Genomic DNA, 19,784 nt, shown 5'->3' on the forward strand with positions numbered 1-19,784 from the left:
TCAACGATTAAAATCGATATCTACGACTTTGTTTAGATAGGCCTAGAAATAGACTTACAATCGTGTTTCCGTGATTCAGTTTTTCGAGGCGCTTTAATGATAGAAACAATCATGTTTTTAGTGCTAAAAGCTCTGGAATATCGTGTTTATAAACGAGGGGAGTGGGTGCATTAACAAAATACTATTGTTCGCTACCTTAAACTCTTCATCACTTTTCGTATCACTCAAAGGCTATAAGCGTAGGGCATGAAACAAGGCAATTCTTTATTCTTCCCAAAGAGAATGTTTTTCTTTTTGCATGAGAACAAGAACACAGGACCAAGGAGCAGGAAGTGTGGACATGTCAGTTTCCAAATCAATCAACTTGTATATGCTAATTATTATAGTACTGCAGCACAGAAAAGAGCTTTGTGCCTGCCCCACCCTTTTTTGCCGGTTTGGCAGTCATGTCTCCTCTCTGTATGTGCCTTTTGAACACATTTCCCTAGAAAATGGACGCGACGGGCCAACACTTTCCTCGTTTACTGTCCCTAATTACCGCTGTGAACCTCGACACGGATTCGTTTCCATCACCACAAAAGTACACTCCAGACCGCATAACCCTCTCTTATTCGGACCTAGTAAAGATACGTGCCCACAGTGCGGATAAGCGCAACTGTTGGACCTCAGTTTGACTGGTGAAATAGCAAGTATTCGAACTAAGTGTTCACTACAATGGGGCTTCGAGGGCAAGGATTATTTATTAGCCCTCGTTGGTTCCCATCACATTGGACCAATTAACGGGAAAATCTAAGCATCATGATTCTTCATGTTCAGCATTCCCTTGGAACAGTAAACCTGCATACGCACCATCAGCCAACTCATTCCCATTGTTCACCAGGAATTAAAGGCAGTCATGCGATGACAAGGCACAATCCACCATCAAGTATTGCAATGCCAAATGGCACCTAGGTTGGTTCACGCAGTAGAACAGACATGTGAAATCTATAACATGAATTTTCACAACAAAGCTAAAGGACGCACTGAGGTTTGATAAGAAAAATATTACGTTTTTGTAATACATTCTTCAAGCGTGTTTTGGAAAACATAATATTCTTGTTCTACAAAACATGTTATAGTTACATATTTGCGTCGAGTGTTTAACTATTTAGATCTAAGAATAACATCCATAATTACATCATATTCATGGAACAAGAACATACTATTAAATCATGTATTTTTGACAAATTCTCCAAGAATACATGTTCTAATCTAACGCCTCTGAAGAATTGATACAGATAGGATTCTAAAAAAAAGGAGCGACAGTACCCCCATGGTTTCAATCAGTCAACATCCCATAAATGTACAGGGTTTCACTATTGCTCCATCAAACATACAGCTAATCAACTAACTGAAAACTATTATTATCAATTTGATGATTAAACATCTTAACCGAACCTGCCGTTAAACTAATTTCTTCCCTGATCTCCTTGGTGTCATTAAATATTATGTATTCCTTCAAATGCCTGATGCACAGGCAACAAGATAACTCACCAAAACTGTGAGAAAAATCTGGGCTTATCTAGCTAATACACAAACTGGAGGTAGGAGAGCAAAAGAGATATATTAAGTAGAGGCAATTCCTAGTGAGATATTGATCTACCCTCCTTCCTCCCCAAATGCCGCACAGGAGATTTGGTTTTCGTTTCTGATTGTACATCCTCTTTGCTCTTAAAGATTTCCTGTTTAAGGCGAGGTGTAATTCTCAAAGGGTGAGCTTCGGTGTTGAACACCCACTCATCAAAGGAGATGACATCTGGTGGTGAGAACAGAAGATAAAGATATTTAAGCGTCTCTGCAAGGAAAAAGCTTTGCATCATATCATCCTTTACTCCTGTGTTCACCTGAAGAAATTGCAAGAACATTTTGTAAGATAATGAAATAGTAGCTGAAACCAAGTTCTCGTTAAAGAAAAAGCAAATGTCTGGAGTTTTCTTTTCGTATCCTGTATAGATGATCACAGTTGGAAATTGTTGGATTGTGTTTCTAAGGGGAGAACCAAATCATAATCAATTTAAATTCAGGGCAGCTATTTGAAGTCTTAAAGGAACACTTCTGCTTTCTCATTGTCTGCTTTTTGTGGAAAGAATTTTTTTTTCAATTTGCCAAGTACGATGGCCAGAAGAAAAAGCATGCCAATAACTTGAAAAAGGGGGAATGAGAAGAAAACAGTTTTTCTATCTTAGACCCATCTTGGAGCATGTCAAAACATGACACAGTAGGAGAGAGAAAAAGTTGTACTGCAGTATGTCAATGCATGACCCACTAAGAGAGGAAAAACTGAAACAAATTAATGAAGACCAGACAGGGTAGAGATGGATTACATCTCTAAGCCCAACATAGCCTGAATCAATTCTTGAGTTCTTTTCAAATGCTTGAAAAATATTCCACCCCCATTCCTGATATGTCTTGTTTCCAGTCAAACGCCAGAGGTACATAAGTGACTCAACAGTCTCAGGACGCAGTATATTCCATGATGTACCAACACTCATGTCCTGCAATTTGAAATTTGGATGGAGTGAATATGCAGATGAAATAACATCAGAACTCAAAAAAATGAAATGACAAACCTGTCCTCCATGGAAGTAGTAATTTTCTCCAGCCAATTTTGTGGGTGTGGACTGGTAGAAGTTGTAACAAGTCCAAGCAAGCTGCAGAAAAACAAATGTTCTGAGCTCAATTTACTTCCTAATTCTAAACTATGCCCCAAATGCCTGAACAAGGAAGAATATTATGCACACGAACCACAAAGAGAAAAAACAGAACTAGGCATTTCACAGTCAAATTTGACAAAACTCTTAAACCAACAGCATCATAGTTTCCAAGCAAGACAACAAATGTATTACATATTTGAGTGGAAATAGTACCTCTTTCGCGAGTGACATAAATTTTGCGGCATCTTCAGGACCATAACCAAATGATCCTAAAGCTATCATTCCAGGAGCAAAGCATGCTAACTCGTCCATCTTGTAAAAAGGAACACAACAATCTCAGAACAGGTGGGAAAGAAGCCTTATAATGATGCTGAGTTCCTTGACTGAAGGATGTTTAGGACATTCCTACCTTATCTGACAGTGAATCACCATTTTTCTCACAGATATATGAGAAAGAAGAAGGTGTAGATTTCTTGACCAAGCTCAGCAGACCTTTCATTGAAGTCTCCCACATCTGCCTACAGTCAAATGCATGATCTAGTTAACTACCATCTACATATAAAAATTTGTGTATGTCACCACCAAAACAGAAGGCAGCTTTCATGGAACATAGAAATTCACACACTATTTAGTTGCATTTTATTAAGTCAACAAGCTAAAAAACTAAAAAAGAAAAGAGAAAACTATTCTGTAACATGAACAAACAGTTACCTGTAATGTCTTACAGCTTCAGTTTTGTTCCCATGTAACCAGACTTTAAGCAGATACTCATAGAAACTGTAAGAACAATTACAACAAGAAAACAATTATCATTTGTCTTAAAAATATGGTTTATCAACCTTTCAGATATCTTAAAATGTCATATCCAACACAAAGAGCAAGTTAAGCATATCTCCAGTTGCTTAAGAACAAGAAGAGTGATATCATCCAAAGCCATTTAAATGACATAGTAAAATGGAAGGAATATATATGCAATTTTCATATCTTCATTGACTACTAAAGTAGAAAATAAAGATGATATTCAGAAAGAAATAAGAGTACACTCTAAGAACATGCTAAGAATGTGTCCTTGTCTTCAAACAATCACATATTCACATTCATTCTCTTTTCTGAATTTTGAATTTTTACTGATGTTTTTGTAAGAAAATTAGTAGAAACTCAATTTTTCTTAGTTTCATTGTTTTCCATATTTATAGTTTTCTGAATTCTCGAAAGTTTCCCAAAAGAAACAAACTTCTCAATTAGCACCCAAGAAAAGCCTCATGATAAAACACAAGAATATAATTTGGGACATATATATATATATATATATATATATATATATATATATGTTACTGTTTATAGAGTATGTGGACTATATAACTATGAAAACTGTTTATGAACTGTCTCAACTTGATTCATCGTTCATAACATGTCACATGTTAATAATAATTAGTATTTTGACTATAAAACACCCCCTAAGTTTGGGCCATCAACAAGCTACCACCAAACTTTTGGAAGTCAACAAATAGCCGCCTAAGGTTTCATATAAATTTTTGGAAAGCCGCCTCGACACCAAAAAATATTAAAATAAAGTAAATGACAAAAATATCCTTTTATATACACTATTTAAAAAACAAAAAAAATAAAAAGAGACGGAATCTGCTGCCAAGGAAGTGGAATTCTTCGACAAAATTCCCACAACCACAGCATGCAGAGAGCTGCTTTTCTCTTTTGCTCCTTCCAACCCATCTCCCTCCACCGTTGAGGGACCCAAACCCCTTCCCTCCCCTCCCTTTTCCTCCCTTGTTCAGCTCCAAAAGTTAGGCAGTAGTTTGTACCTGGCCCAAAACTTACATGGTGATTTGGAATTTTCTTAATTAATTTATACATGACATCTTATGAACCATCAATCAAATTCATTGGATTGTTCATAATCAATTCACACAGCCTTTATCTTTACTTAGTCAATTCTCTCTCTCTCTTTCTTTGTGTATCAATATATATGCACAAAGAGAGGGACAGAGAGAGATATTAAAAACAGCCAGCTACCTTTATGGCTGGATGAAATTTTTTTTATTCTGTGCTGCTAAAAACTGTCACAAAAGGTGCATTTGCAATAGCACTTGCTTAGCCACAGTTTTCAGCAACATAATGCACGCAACAGTCTTTAGTGACACAATTTAAAAAAAAAAATCCAGCCACAGAGGTAGCAGGCTGTTTAATTTTTCTGTGTGTATATCTATATAATATATATATAAGCTCTCCCCTTATGCCAGCTATTTGGCGTAAGGGGTACGATAACTTCTCAACGTCCGATCACTCATGACCGAACGTTCAGTTTTTTTTTTTTTTAAAGTTTTTTTTTTTGTTGGGGGTGGTCGGAGACAATCGTCGGCGCCTCCCCATTCCGACAGCCTCCATCGCCTTCTGGCAAGCGACAGTGGCTCGCTAGCGTCTACTGCGTGAGCATTCAATCATGCTTTTCGGATGCTCGTTTTTTATTTTATTTTTTTGGGCTTTTTGGATAGTGGAGGCGGTGGTCAGTGATAGTTGTCCCCACCTTCCCATTCTGACAGCCTCCACCCCTTTCAGCGAGCGATAGTGGCGCACTGGCGAGCAATGCGTGAACACCCGATCGTTTGTAATTAGACGCTCAACCAAACGACAATGGAGAAGGTTGTTGCCTCTCCATTCTGGCAACCCCTGCCCCCTTTCGCTCACCAAAGGGCGTGATCGGATGCAATGGCCTGCCAACAAGCGGAAGGGGGCAGCAGCCTGCCACAGAATCAAGGTGGCGATTGGATGAAGGGTGATGACCTCTCCTCCCCATTCTGGCAGTATTGGGGCAAATTTTGCGTAAAGAGGCTGAGGCCTCCCTTCTGCATTGCCGATGCTCACCGGAGCTTCGCCTGCTGCGAGCAAGGCCCCAGCAGATATCATCGGTGGGGAAGAGGAGAGGCCTCAGCCTCCCCTTCTTGAGGGCGTCGAGGAGAGCCTCCCTGACGCTCTCGTATTTCTTTTTTTTCATTAATATGGATCATCCGATCAAAAAGATCAGACGTTCCAGAGTGTATATATATATATATATATAAGTTGTCTGACCAATTCAATCGATGGTTCACATGGTGCCACGTATAAATTGTTTGTTCAAAAAGTCTGACAGCTATAACTTTGAAAGAGCAACTCAAATGTGACATCATGTGAACCTTTAACAAAATTAATGAATCATATTTACCATATATTCTACTATTATAGATTTAATTTGTCTCTCTCTCTCTCTTCATATAAGTAAAGAGATAGTGATCGAATATTGTTGCCCCAAGCTGGTTTTTGTTCTCATATTCCCCAACCCCAAAATCATTTGATCAATTGATCATATGGATAACAACATAACGTGACCTACATAGTTCACTTTAACAAATAAAAACATTTGAAGCACATAACTGGAAGGTGTAATCGGGATTATTAAGAGCATAAAAAAAGAACGGCTCACAGTGCATCAAAATTTGATGGGATAAAAATTACAATGTAAAAAATGATATGTAACAAAAACTTTATGTTGAATCTATCTAATGTCACTATATCAACTATCAAGTGAAGCAATTATCTTTTAAGCTACAGTGCACACTAGAACCTGGGGGAAACCATATATAGAGTATTTACATCTATGCTCATGAAAAAATTACCATGGTGTCTTAAGTGCACTGCAGTGTTGCTGAATATAGTTTTTTTCACAAAACCAACCACATGCATGCTCATTGAAAAAAGAAGAAAAGTAAATCAATGTAAATATCTTGTTCCATAGGGATTTACAAAAGTGCCTAGCCCCTAGTTCATATTGTTGAAGCATGTAAAGATGGGTCTTGGGACCAGGTTTGGGTCCAGACCCGATCCAGCTTGTAGCCATTGTTGGACCTTCCTTAAAGACTTGTAACCCTAATTTCTGAAGTGAATGAAGTTTTAAGAGAGAGAGTGTCTGGCGGCTAGTGGGCACCAGACCTCCTCACCCGTGGTTTTTTCTCCCTCTCGTTGAGGGTTTTCCACGTTACATCCGTGTTCTTCTCGCTTTCACTGTTTCTACATGGTATCAGAGCCGTGACTAGATTGTGAAAATTTTTGCCGGCCGTGAAGTTCCGGCCCTGACCTTTCCATCACTCGCTGCTCTTATTCCACCGCCGCCACCGCTTCCATTGTTGCTACCGATTCTGGCTGCTCTTGCTGCTGGTTTCTGGCTGCAGCCCAGCATCGTTGCCCAGCTCACGCCCGTTGTGCTCCATCGCCAGTGCAGCTCAGCTCCGCCTTCTCTGTCGTCGCCCTAAGTCCCCGTCGCTCAGCATCTGTCAACGCCTAGCGTCGTCCATCGCTCAGCGCTCACCGTCGCCTGCCATTTTGTGCTCCGTTGCTGTTGCTCGAGGCCTCCCTTACTGTTTGCCATCGTCTGGTGTGTGCCGGTTGCCGCTGTTCTCTTCCTGCCCGTGGAGATCTGTCGCACTGATCTGTCAGCTCCCTGCATCACCACCCAACATCGTCCCATCTGCTATTCTCGGTTGCCGTTTGTTGTTCCTTCTTTGTGTCTGTTTCTTGGTTAGGCCTTTTTTGCTTTGGTGAACCCGACATGGTGGCGGATTCTCATATGGGGGAGTGGATTCTTGACAGTGGTGTTACCAACCACATGACTGGCGATCCTAAGGTATTTCATGAGTATAATCTTTCGTTAGGAAAGGAACGGATGTCTCTTGCCGATGGTTCCTCTATTTCTGTGGCTGGAAAAGGGAGTCTCTCACTTTTGAACAAGTACTTAGTCCACAATGCTCTATATGTTCCTCATCTTCCCTTGAACCTCTTGTCGGTTAGCAAGATTACAAAAGAGTTGAATTGTGAACTTATTTTTTTTGCTGATCGCTGTGTTCTGCAGGACTTGGTGACAAGGAAGAGGATTGGGATTGGTTTGTTTTCTGAAGGGCTATATCGTTTACCTATGCGTGCCGCTACTGCCCTCATGACAGCCGCCAGCAAAACAACGAAGAGTAGAGAGGACTCCCTTTAATCGATTTTGTGTTGGCATGAGCACCTTGGACACCTTCTTTTTGGAATTCTAAGACAATTATTTCCTGATTTGTGTTCCAGGTTAGATATGACTATGGTGTCTTGTGATGTCTGTCACCTGGCCAAACATGTTAGGGCTTCATACCATGTGTCTACCCATCGTTCAAACGAGGTGTTTGTCATGATTCACTTTGATGTGTGGGGGCCTTCGAGAATTCCTTCTTGTCATGGTTTTCAGTATTTTATCACCTTTATAGATGATTGTTCTCGTAACACCATTGTTTATTTGCTGAAAGACCGTAGTGAAGTTTCTACTGTCATAGAGACTTTCATTGCTTATATGGAAACTCAATATGAAGCATTTGTTAAGACCTTTCGGTCTGACAATGCTCGTGAGTATACGTGCCAGTTTGTTGATAGCTTCTTTCGGAAAAAAGGAATTGTTCATGAAACTTCTTGTAGTTATACTCCTCCTCAAAATGGAGTTGTTGAAGGAAAGAATCGCCAGTTACTGAATATGTCTCGGACACTTCTTTTTCAACGTCATGTTCCAAAAAAATATTGGGGGATGTTGTGTTGACCAGTGCGTATCTAATTAACCGTATGCCTAGTCGTGTGTTGAATGGGCAGACGCCTCACTCTATGTTACCGGGGAGTCGTGAACCTTTCTCTCTTCCACCTATAGTTTTTGGATGTGTTTGTTTTATTCACAATCACAGTCCTAATATTAAAAAACTTGATCCTAGGTCGGTTAAGGGCGTTTTTCTAGGTTATTCTCCAACTCAAAAAGGATATAAGTGTCGAGACCCTTCCACAAGTCGTGCCTCTGTTACCAAAGATGTCACCTTCCTAGAACATGCTTCATATTTTGGAATACAAGAAGGAAGAGATTGAAGTTACTAACCCTCTAGAGCACAATAAGGATGATGGATGTTCAACTGTGGATAAGGAGGGACGTGATCGTTTGTTTGGGCAGGTTTGCTCTAGGCGAAAGTGGCCTGCGGCAAGACCCATTGATGAAGCTGACCAAGCAATGCCCTCTGGTGACAAAAATCCTACTCCAAATCCTAATGCTACTCCTTCCCTGGATGACCCGAGTCGTGCCCAAGAGATGTCAGTTGAAGTACTCAGGCAGAGGCTGAAAGTGAAGATTTACCTATTGCTCTTAGAAAGGGTGTCAGGTCATGTACTCAACACCCTATTGGTAATTTCATATCTTATTCTAAACTGAGCAAAGATTACAAGTGTTTTGTATCTTCTCTTTCTTTGGCTGTGATTCCCAGGACTGTTGCTGAAGCAAGGTGATTCCAAGTGGGCTGATGCGATGCAAGAAGAAATGGAAGCCCTGAGAAGAAACATGACATGGGAAGTTGTAAAGATCTTTGAGGCAGCTCACTTGGTTGGATCCAAATGAGACTACACCATCAAATACAAACCAGATGGAAGTGTTGAAAGATACAAAACTCGTCTTGTGGCCAAGGGGTTTAGTCAGAAATATGGAATTGATTACTTGGAGACCTTTGCTCCAGTTGCGAAAATGAAGACAGTTAGAGTTGTTATTTCCCTAGCTGTGATGAAGGAGTGGAGGATGTACCAACTGAATGTTAAGAATGCATTTCTCAATGGCGATCTCGAAGATGAAGTGTATATGCATATGCCCCCAGGATATGAAGAACCAGAAAAATGTTGTAAACTAAAAAAGGTTTTATATGGCCTCAAGCAATCGCCCAGAGCATGGTTAGAACGACTCAGACGAGTAATGCAACGTTATGGCTACAATCAAGGGAATGGAGACCACACTCTGTTTGTGAAGAGGAAAGAAGGGAAAGTCACTTTGTTACTTGTTTATATGTGGATGACAACAGGTGATGATGAGGATGAAATCACAAAGCTAAAAGTGTTACTGGCCGCCGAATTTGATCTAAAGGATCTTGGTAAACTGAGGTACTTTCTTGGTATTGAGATTTATAGGTCCAGTACCGGCCTTGTGTTAAATCAACGGAAATACACACTAGATCTATTGGAGGAGACCGGTAAGCTAGGGTGTAGACCAGCTTCTACTCCTCTTAATGTTGGGCACAAGTTGAGCCTTAGAGATGGGGAGTTGCCCTGTGAAGAAACCAAAGGAAGATATCAACGTCTTGTTGGGAAGTTGATTTATCTTACCCTCACTCGATCAAATATCACTTTTGCTGTGAATGTACTGAGTCAATTCATGCATGCCCCGACTGATATACACTTAAAGGCTGTGGACAAAATATTGTGCTATTTGAAGAGGAATCCTGGCAATGGGCTCTTATATGTGAAACAAGAGTCTGTTGAGATCGAAGGGTATTCTGATGTTGACTGGGCAAGTTGTGCTGATACTAGAAGGTTTACCTCAGGGTATTGTGTCTACTTGGGAGGAAACCTTGTTATCTGGAGAAGCAAGAGGCAAGATGTGTGTTCTCGATCTAGTGCAGAGACTGAGTATAGAGCTATTGCTATGGGAGTGTGAGTTACTATAGCTGAAAATATTGCTAGCTGATATCGGGATAGAGATTGGAGGACCTATGAAGATGTACTGTGACAACAAGACTGCAATCAACCTATCTAATAACCTTGTACTACATGACAGAACAAAGCATGTTGAGATTGATCGCCACTTTATCCGTGAGATGATTGATGCTAAAGAGTTAATCTTACCTTACATAAAGTCTGAAGACCAAACCACTGATGTTCTGACTAAAGCTCTATCTTCAACTTCTTTTGAGAGAATGTATCCAAGTTGGGCATGTTTGATATGTATGCCCAACTTGAAGGGAAGCATGTAAAGATGGGTCTTGGGACCGGGTCTAGGTCCAGACCTGATCCAGCTTGTAGCCCTTGTTGGGCCTTACTTAAAGACTTGTAACCCTAATTTCTGAAGTGAATGAAGTTTTAAGAGAGAGAGTGTCTGGCGGCTACTGGGCACCAGACCTCCTCACCCGTGGTTTTTTATCCCTCTCGTTGAGGGTTTTCCACGTTACATCCGTGTTCTTCTCGCTTTTACTGTTTCTACACATATAACCTTATATATATTTAAAAAATATATTTTCAAGGTTTCCAAACATGGAAATAACATCCATGTGGTTACTCATGCAGAAAACACATCCACAAAGATATCCCACTAAAGTTCATTGCACTTTGCTCTCTATCTCTCTCCCTCTCTCTCTCTATGTGTGTGTGTGCGTGTGTGTGTGTGTGTGTAGGCGTATGTGTGAGTGTGTGCACACGCATAGAGAGAGAGAGGCACACGTTGAAGGTTCCTTTTACTTAATCCAAGTAATTAGATCCATATGTCATTCTTTATTTGCAACCATACTTGGGATTTACATCAATTTCACAGAAAACTTGACTTTGAAATAAAGTTTTTGGCACCATATTAATCTTTTCCTTTTTTGACATGGATAGTGGATCAGGTTGCCTGTGAGTGACCTTGTGAACGCAAAACAACACAAGAACCACTATGTAGAGCAAAACAGCAGGACAATATATGTGATAATTAATTAAATCAAAAGACACTTTGACTAGCATGTCCGTCACGATGACATGTCCTAGTTTTCCACAAAAACTGGTCGTATGGATATGATATTCATTTTCCACGTTTTTAAACAAACTGGTGAGATGGATATGATCACCATGTCTAAAAATTTACGAATGAACATGAAAAACATGTTCCCTGATATATATATCCAAGCTTTCATTGGTCATATAGATATTATCTCCATGTAAAAAGAAAAAATCAAGGATCTACACAAAATTATGTTTCCTGATTCCTATATTATAGACAAAAACATTTGGATCTGATTCAAAAAATTGAGAAAACACAAACAACAACATTCAGATCCATTTAAAAAAATTGAGAGAACACAACTTTATGTTCATTCCTATGTTTCTTTCAGGGAAGTCTCATCTGGAAGGTTTTTCTTATTGAAATCACATCTGTATGGTTTGCTTCATGAAGAACTTGGGAGTGGCCTAGAAACCTTATGCAAGTGAGTACATGAATCAAAATAAGCTCCAGAGCAAACACACAAACTCTAGCAGGCTTTTCTACTTGTATCCAAGCATAATAAAAAGGTGAAAAACTTAGACTAACATGCATAAATTACAAACTCAACACTTAAAGTTCAAATACAGAAAAGCAACCAACACAGATTCAAGGGAAAAATTAAAATAAAAGAAGTACTAGCAGAACTCCGTACCTGTCACCCATAGCACCAAACGTGATTGTCCCATGTGAAGGTTGTCCTGTGTGAGGATTAATGTATATTGGAAGCAACCCATCACTAGGGAAAACTTTTGCAAGCTGATCTATGACGTTTTCTACCTGCACAGGAAGATCAAAAGATAGATCTCAACCTAAAGCAAATGAAATCAGAGTTGTTCTGCTCACAGAGCAGGAAAGGAGTCATTTAAAACAAAATTCAATGTAAGCCAAATTGAGAGGCACATGGACATAACACAGTCATGCTACACCCAAAAATATCGACCAGCAAACTGTGAAACCCACAGAAAATATGCTCCCATCCAATTTTCTTCTATCTTAATCGCTTTCGAACAATTGACAAAACGATTTTCCTAAAAGTAGGCCATGAACATTATTAATATGTAACTAACAAAGAAATGTATAGATATCTAGTGACAAATTGAAGAATTATGGACTTTTAAGCCCCACAACATAGATGATCATTAGTAAAGTAACTACCCCTTAATTTAACCCCCCATATTGATCTCAAAAATTGATTTGCAATCATCTCCTAGAAAAATTCAAGTTATGAAAAAGTTGCATTCAAGACATGGCCGCAAACCTTTTGCTGATATCTTGGGTCTCCTGTCCTCTCAGATAAAACAATGAATTCTAGTTGCTCAGTTCCAGAATCTGCTAAGATGCTATTGCCCTGTTGATGAAGAACTTGTCAGTTAAACAGTTCGGCTTAAATAACATAGAGAATTTTGGCGAAACCATTCTAATAACTGGCATTAGCCGCATGAACATAATTCATGAATAACTGGTGGCATTGGAAGAGATAAAGCTATTAAACCTGAATTAGCATCGGGTTGACAAAGAGATTCCAAAGTAAAACAAATATAAATATGGATATGTTAAGATTTCAAATTTCAAGATAGTCACCTTGTTATAAAGAAAATAGAAATGGAAATCACGTTCACAAATTTCAAGATAGTTTCCTGGTTTGTGGTTGAACATGGAGATTCTGCCCCCTGCTTCCTAGGAATCAGAGTTACCATAAGTGGCCCCAATAATAATGCACTTACCTATGTCGCACGGACTTTTCACAAAAGAGTAAGCACCCGTGTAGACACGACATGGGTGCAAGTGCGGACGCGGATGAGGATCCACAACTGCATCCTCTCTTATTCACTTTGACAATTTTCTCTCCTCTTCTTTTTCTTCTTTCTCTCCCTCTCTTTCTTTATTTATTGTAATAAAAGTAAAAAAAAAAAAAAGACAGATTAAGATAAAAAGCATATATATATATATATATATATATATATATATATATATATATATATATATATATATATATAATTTATTTATTTATTTACAGTTATATATATAATAAATATATGTATATACACCATGGCCGCACCTCCGCACCCAAATTTTTTTAGATATGCCACACCCACACCCTGCATTCATGTGACATAGGTACTTATTGTTATATTTTTTATGAGAAACCCTCTTCCCCAGAAAAATTGAAATTTGAAATTTGCTCGCAAACACTCTATATATCCCATCTCTATAATTGGATGCAGTGTTATCATATCGCATACATATCGTATAGGTTTAAAAAACCTATTTCAGACTTTTCTTTTATATTACAGACACAAGAATTTGAACATACCACAGTAGTTTGGATATAATAGAGAACTATGTCGTACAGATTCTTTAGGAACTTGTTGCACCTGTGTTACACCTACTCTGGGTGCTGTGGAGGTCCAGGTGTGTTGACAACTCACCAAATCCAATCGGCAGCCCATGACAAGGCACACAACTGCAACTTGTGCACATCAGAGTTTCTCCCAAGCTGTGTTGTCAAATGAGTCATAGATTCACTCATTGATTAGCTTCGTCTAGACCTTATGCATTGCTACAAAATATTTCTAAATTTTGTTTTGCTTTTGAGGTTAAAAAATGAATGTGTGTGGGTGCCCCACCTACTCCCTTAATTTTTTCAGAATGTCACATCAACACTCACATCTCTATCTATCTTAGAGATGTACAGAAGAGAAAGAACTATGAAGAGGCATATCACAAATTAGGGTGGTAACATTCACAGCCCGTATAAAAAAGAAATGAAACTTTGTCAATGACTGTATGCAAAAAAGAGAATAGATGATCAAATAAGAAAAATCATGATCCACAAAGTTCCTCCAAATAAATCAGTATCTGGTATGAACTTATTGAAGAACCACAAAAGATTGCCATCAGTTCTACACTTCTATAAATTCAGTAGAAAAAGAAGACAGGAAATACCCCAGCCCATCCTAAGTTGTATGCACGTCCACTTGCCAAATTAATCCGGTTATAAGGAATCCCTGAAGGAGTATTCCAAGCAGGAAGCAATCTGTCTGCAATTTCTTTTGCTTTTCCAAGAAATAGCTTGTCACCTGAGAGATCATATGCACTGAGGAGTCCGCCAACAACTCTGAAATCCATATATATTGTGAAATCAAATACTAAACTAAGAGACAAGCATCAGACGTAGCGCCTTGCGATATACCTTTCAAGTTTCAACAACAAAAAGAACCCTACAATTTAGACATCTAAAAATTAAACCTTACAAAGCAACCTTATGGTTGTCTCAAAAACACTAGCTTCACACTCCTTATTGAAGTCCAGAGAATGTGCAATCCATCTGTAGCCAAATGACAGAATAAGTCACAATATTAGAATATAAAAGCAGGCTAGAAAGGTAACAGAAATAGATCATACCAGAGAAGCAACTACCATAAAGTTACATTGTAATCTCATGCTGGAATCAAAGTACCAGACAAAGACAAAATATCAAAGAAAATGCAGTGAAAGTAAACCTTTAGTTTGACACCAAGTAAAAGCCTAGGAGGTCAGGATTAAAAGCTATGTCACATGCAATTTTCAAAAAAGGGACAGCACCCACATCAACGCAACATGGGGGTGGGTGCGTAAGTGAGTGCGGCTTCGACACGCACCCGAACCACATCCTCTCTTATTCACTTGAAAATTTTTTTTTCTCTCTCTTTCTTTTTCTTCTCTCTCCCTTCCCCTCTTTCTTTATTTATAATAATAAAAGTATAAAAAAAAAGGATGCATTAAGATAAAAAGCAAGCACCCCCACACCCAAGTTTTTTGAGATGTGCCATGCTGGCACCCGCACTCCACATACATGTGACATAGATTAAAAGTTTACAAAAATTCAAATTGCAGGAAAGAAGATTCAACATAAATCCATTAAAAAGCAAACAGATAAAAGCATATTTGAAACGTCACACATGGTATATCTGAAAACATCTTTTGAGAATAAAATCACAATATAACACCAAAGATCTGAGTCAATCTCACTCTTTAGCCTTTTGGAACTCTTTGTCTAGGCCCATTATGTACAATGTATCAAGGGAATCCACAATGGTTGCTCCAAGGCCACAAAAGCTATTGGTGCCGCTCTTGGATTGTGGCTGGAAATGTTAAACAAAAAAGCTTAGTGTAAACAACTAGTTGTTAATATGGTAGCAGCAACTCGAGAACAAAAGTTAGCATAAGAGAAGGTAACACAGATTATTGCACATGTAAATGGAGAAGCTTCCAATGGAGCTAGATGAAAGTCATCAAACATTTGGAGAACACACCAGACAGCTTCTTCACATGAGCATTACATATTTAGCAACATAGTTACAAAAAATGTGTTTTTTTCCCAAAAAACACATTGAAAATGTGAAAAATAAAGTCAGCCCAAAAAAAGGCAAAAAAACTGCTTTTCAAAAATCGCCAAAACGAAAAAAAATGTGTTTTTTTTTCCTTTTTTTTCATTCTTAGGCATTTCTTTCTCGCTTTTTTAATGCCAAACTGCTTCTTTCCATTATATAATTTTAATTTGTTGCTTGTCTACTTATTTTTTGATGTTGTCTAATGTCTTATTAGTTTTTCATTTATTCTATTTTTCCCTAATTTTTAAAATTTTTTAAACTTTTTAAAATTTACTGTATTTTTTCCCTTTTTCTAACTCGCCGTATTGTACCCGAAAAAAAAACCTAGCCGCTTAAAATGCAAAAAACTATACTTGTGACAATGTTTAGCAATAAGAACTTCTCAACAAAAGGTTCAAACCTCATTACGGTAGTTCAAAAGTATATCCTTGTACAGAGTTAAGCATACCTGAAGTTCATCCTGGCCCCAAGCATATTTCTCATAGCTGGTCCAGGCATGAATCATAGCTTCTTTAACTTTCTCCCTGCGCTGCATGTCAAGGGGGTCCATTTCTTGAATGTGATTCTCCTCCTTATCTTTATCTTTAGAAATTTCAAAGTGAAGATCCTCTGTTGATTCCCCAAAACGACGCTTTGTATCATGTAACTAGAAGGAAATGAAACGAATTCAGGCACATTTCTTATGACCCAGTCCACATTGAACAATTTGATTGCTGATACAGAGATGATTACCACCATACCTCGACACGTAGTTGATGTAATTCTCCTTTTAATTTCAATAGCTCGACCTGAAACAGAATTACCATAAAGCTGATGAATTATGTAACCATGTCAGCAAATAGCAACAAGATGAAACCTAAGGAAAGTGCACAGGAAAAATACAGCCCACATATGAACGTCAAAATCTTCACCGAGCTACATGATAAAAAATGCAAGAACGAAAATAGAGTTGAAGCAGCTCCCAAAATTATGTTTCATTAACTTATAATACTAGTGACTGTAAGAAATAAAACGTAGGAATAGGTAACTACAACTGAAGCCAACAAGGAATTGTTCGACCAACATGCTTCATGGTTTGATAAGTCGAAAAAATGCTTCTTCTATGCACAGGCGATCAACCCCCATAAGGCCTAGTCTATATACCTTGGCAGGAATTGTTCAGAACCCCAAAAAGGGAAAAAAATGCAATTCTGAACTACAAAGTAAAAACAGCAGAAATTTTCGACATGATAAGAGACACAATGAAAACAGTTTAAGTTTCAAAGTTCAATTAAAACATTAGAAAAGGGCAAATTTTAATCAAATCTACGCATTAAATTTGTGGTCGGGGTGCTTAGGCAGTCCAAATGGCTATACCCAGCTTCTGAGTCTATCAAAGAAAATGGTATCATACTTCAGAACTACTGAACAACAGGAAAAACCAAAGTGTAAAAAGGAATCTATGCCCATCACATGCCATTTACGAGGCGTACTCTGTTAAATCAGGCAACCATTTGACAAAGAAGTTCAAAAACTAATGTCGCTATTTATGAAGACAAGCATATCTGACGCAGCAGAATAATTTAGGACTAGTCCAACAGGAAACCATTTCATTCGACCTAATCTAACTCAAATTTCTTCACTGAGATGGCTACAGAAGTCAAACAACCGCGTTGGAACGACCAAGTAACTCGATCGTCAGCGGACCAGAAAGATATGAAAAAGATGCCATCGAAAACCAAGGGTTTGGAGTTTGGAGCTCTAAAATCTGTAGGAAACAACTGTCAGACACTGGCGATTCTGAAAACTAGAGCATGCTTTCTAGAGAAAGGAACTCAAGCTGTAGTACGCAAGTACTAATGCACGAACTACAGACCAAGATGCCAGCTTTCGGGCACCAGAATTTCGTCAGTTGCGCTTGATCCGACGTTAAACAGGCAACTATCAGCCCGATCGTACCCGCCGTTAAATTTAAGCAAGAATCTAAATAGCAATCTATCAGGAATACTCCGAGTTCACCGTTTCGACTTGCTTGATCAGAGCAAGCACAAAAAGTGCGATACTGGCAACCGGCTCCATTATCGCTGCTTTTGAACAAAATCGATATTGTAGAGATCGGAAGACCAAGTAGTTAAGCAACCATGTGAAATCGTAGATCTCATTATCTAGGAACTTCACAATCACAAAAAGGTTCGCGATTCACAGTTAGTGGCGAAGAACATGACGAGATTTGAATTATGTGCTGTCTAGTTAGGACCAATCGTTAACAAGAAAACAGAAAATACCGTGACCTTTTTGAAAGAGAGAGATGTGGGGAGAACCTCATGCTCTCGGACCAGCGTCTGGCGATCCCAAAAGAGGAAACTTAAACAGACGAAGGCGATGAACAGGGCGGCTAGGCGCTTCGGCCTCTTCAAGTAATACGATGGCTGAAGAAGTCGCCACCAACTAGATGAAGACGACGACGATCTTCGAGCCATTCTTCTTGAACTCCCTTAATATGCCTCCAGATCCAACGTAAAAATTGCTGGAGGAATGATCATAAGATCCGACCACTCTCTTCTGTAAAGCTTCCTTTGCCTCCCCACTCAGTAACGAAAAGAAAGAGAGAGAGGGAGAGACGACGAGCGGAAAGGACGGTCTCCAGAGCAGCGTCGTCACCAATGAATCGGCAGAGACAGAGAGCGCGGCCGAACAGCAGATCCACTGCCTCTCTTCGTCCGCCCAAAAAAAAAAAAAAAAAAATCTTCTCCGAAAGACTGGATTTGAGAGAATGGGTTTACGTTAGAACGGAAAGAGAGAGGGAGGGGAGACCAATTCCTTGGCCGTGAAGAGAAATCCGCTGCGGAGCGGAGGTCGTCGCTTAGACGGCAGACGTCCTCACCCCCTGAGAAAAAGTCCAAAAAGCCCCATGAGAAGGGACAAAGAAAATTCTTCGTGCACGCGCTGGTGTTCAGTGGTGAGTGGTGAGCAAAACTACCCAACTGCCTTTTAAAAGCTCTTTCGCTGCCTTTTTTTTTTTCCCTCATTCACAAAGAACATAATCCGTTACTTACTCAGAAAGTGAGCTTTTTTTTGTATTATTTTTCATGCGTCTAACGTTGACTCATTCATTATTATAGTTATATGACTATTTATATTGGATTTGGCTTGACAGGCCTAACATTTGAATGCACGCTGCACTTTTTACTAAAGATTGTTACAAATTGCTGCTCTTGCATATATTGTTGTCCACTCAGAAAAGTTATGATTATATGTGCTAGAAATACACTGTATTCGTCTTTACCCTTGCAAACAAGGTTCTTTCTTCGTTGGAAAAACGAAAATATAGTGAAAAATGCATGGTGTTTTCTATATGAAAGGAAGTTAGGAATGACAGTTGATTGGATGGTCTTGTGGTACAAGCTTTTGGTTGTTGTATCATTGAGTTGCATGTTCTATATCCCAGGCAACATATATCTTGATGCATCCAATGCCACATCTATGCCCTTACTCTGTAGTGGTACTGGCAATTCCCTTGCTTTTGGATGCTCGAAATGGCTACCTAACCTCTTCTCGCTGTTTTGGGCACGCTTAATTTACCACCGATGTAAAACCAATTCACCTCGACATACTCATGCATTACTCATACTTGTCTTTTTTTTTAAAAAAAAAAAAAAAAAAACCAAAAAAGGTGAAAGTGTTGCTGCAGTAGTCCAGAAGCTAAAGCTAGACCTTGTTCCAAACCTTTTAAATGGGCTTGGATACTGGCCAATCTGTGATTTCATCACCTTCAAGCTTCTACTTGCCCGCTTACGGGAGATTTTTTTCTGAATTTTGCTTCCTAGTTTGTTTCCTTAGTTTCTCTGGATTTTTCATCTGATCATTTGATTTATTACTGTCATCCTGTCGTAGCCCTTGGTCATCAATTTTTTTTGTGTTCCTTTAGACCATCTAGCTCTCATCATACGTGGGTAATCTCATGAAAGCAAGTAAACTGGCCAATTGGTTACAGGCGCTTTATCTCGTTTTGCGACAAGTTTCTTTTTATCCTCTATTGTTTGTGTGTAGCCTTCCCATGAAGGGCCAAAGTTACCTACACGAATACAATTTCGAGTTGCATTACCTGTCGGCTTCTTTACTTGCTATAGAAGTCGG

The 19,784-nt window shown here is 39.0% G+C and overlaps 1 protein-coding gene across 2 annotated transcripts; it reads right to left on the reverse strand.

Moving 5' to 3' along the window:
• Positions 1–1,182: 1,182 nt before the first annotated feature.
• Positions 1,183–18,593, reverse strand: LOC116250698 (mannosyl-oligosaccharide 1,2-alpha-mannosidase MNS1-like). 2 transcript variants are annotated; one of them, XM_031624530.2, is made up of 14 exons: positions 17,939–18,593; positions 16,409–16,456; positions 16,117–16,314; positions 15,307–15,419; positions 14,558–14,623; positions 14,242–14,413; positions 12,554–12,643; positions 11,948–12,072; positions 3,405–3,470; positions 3,103–3,211; positions 2,907–3,005; positions 2,610–2,690; positions 2,364–2,534; positions 1,183–1,883 (listed from the first exon to the last, which is right to left on the reverse strand). In XM_031624530.2, the coding sequence occupies exons 1-14, from the start codon at positions 18,125–18,127 to the stop codon at positions 1,623–1,625; spliced, it is 1,788 nt and encodes a 595-aa protein (XP_031480390.1). In that variant the 5' UTR covers positions 18,128–18,593; the 3' UTR covers positions 1,183–1,622. The 2 variants fall into 2 exon arrangements, with proteins under 2 accessions (XP_031480390.1, XP_031480391.1); XM_031624531.2 differs by having other exon boundaries at positions 17,969–18,590.
• Positions 18,594–19,784: the final 1,191 nt, after the last annotated feature.

The sequence above is a fragment of the Nymphaea colorata genome, chromosome 3, assembly GCF_008831285.2.
Source record: "Nymphaea colorata isolate Beijing-Zhang1983 chromosome 3, ASM883128v2, whole genome shotgun sequence".
In the NCBI taxonomy this organism is placed as follows: Eukaryota; Viridiplantae; Streptophyta; class Magnoliopsida; order Nymphaeales; family Nymphaeaceae; genus Nymphaea; species Nymphaea colorata.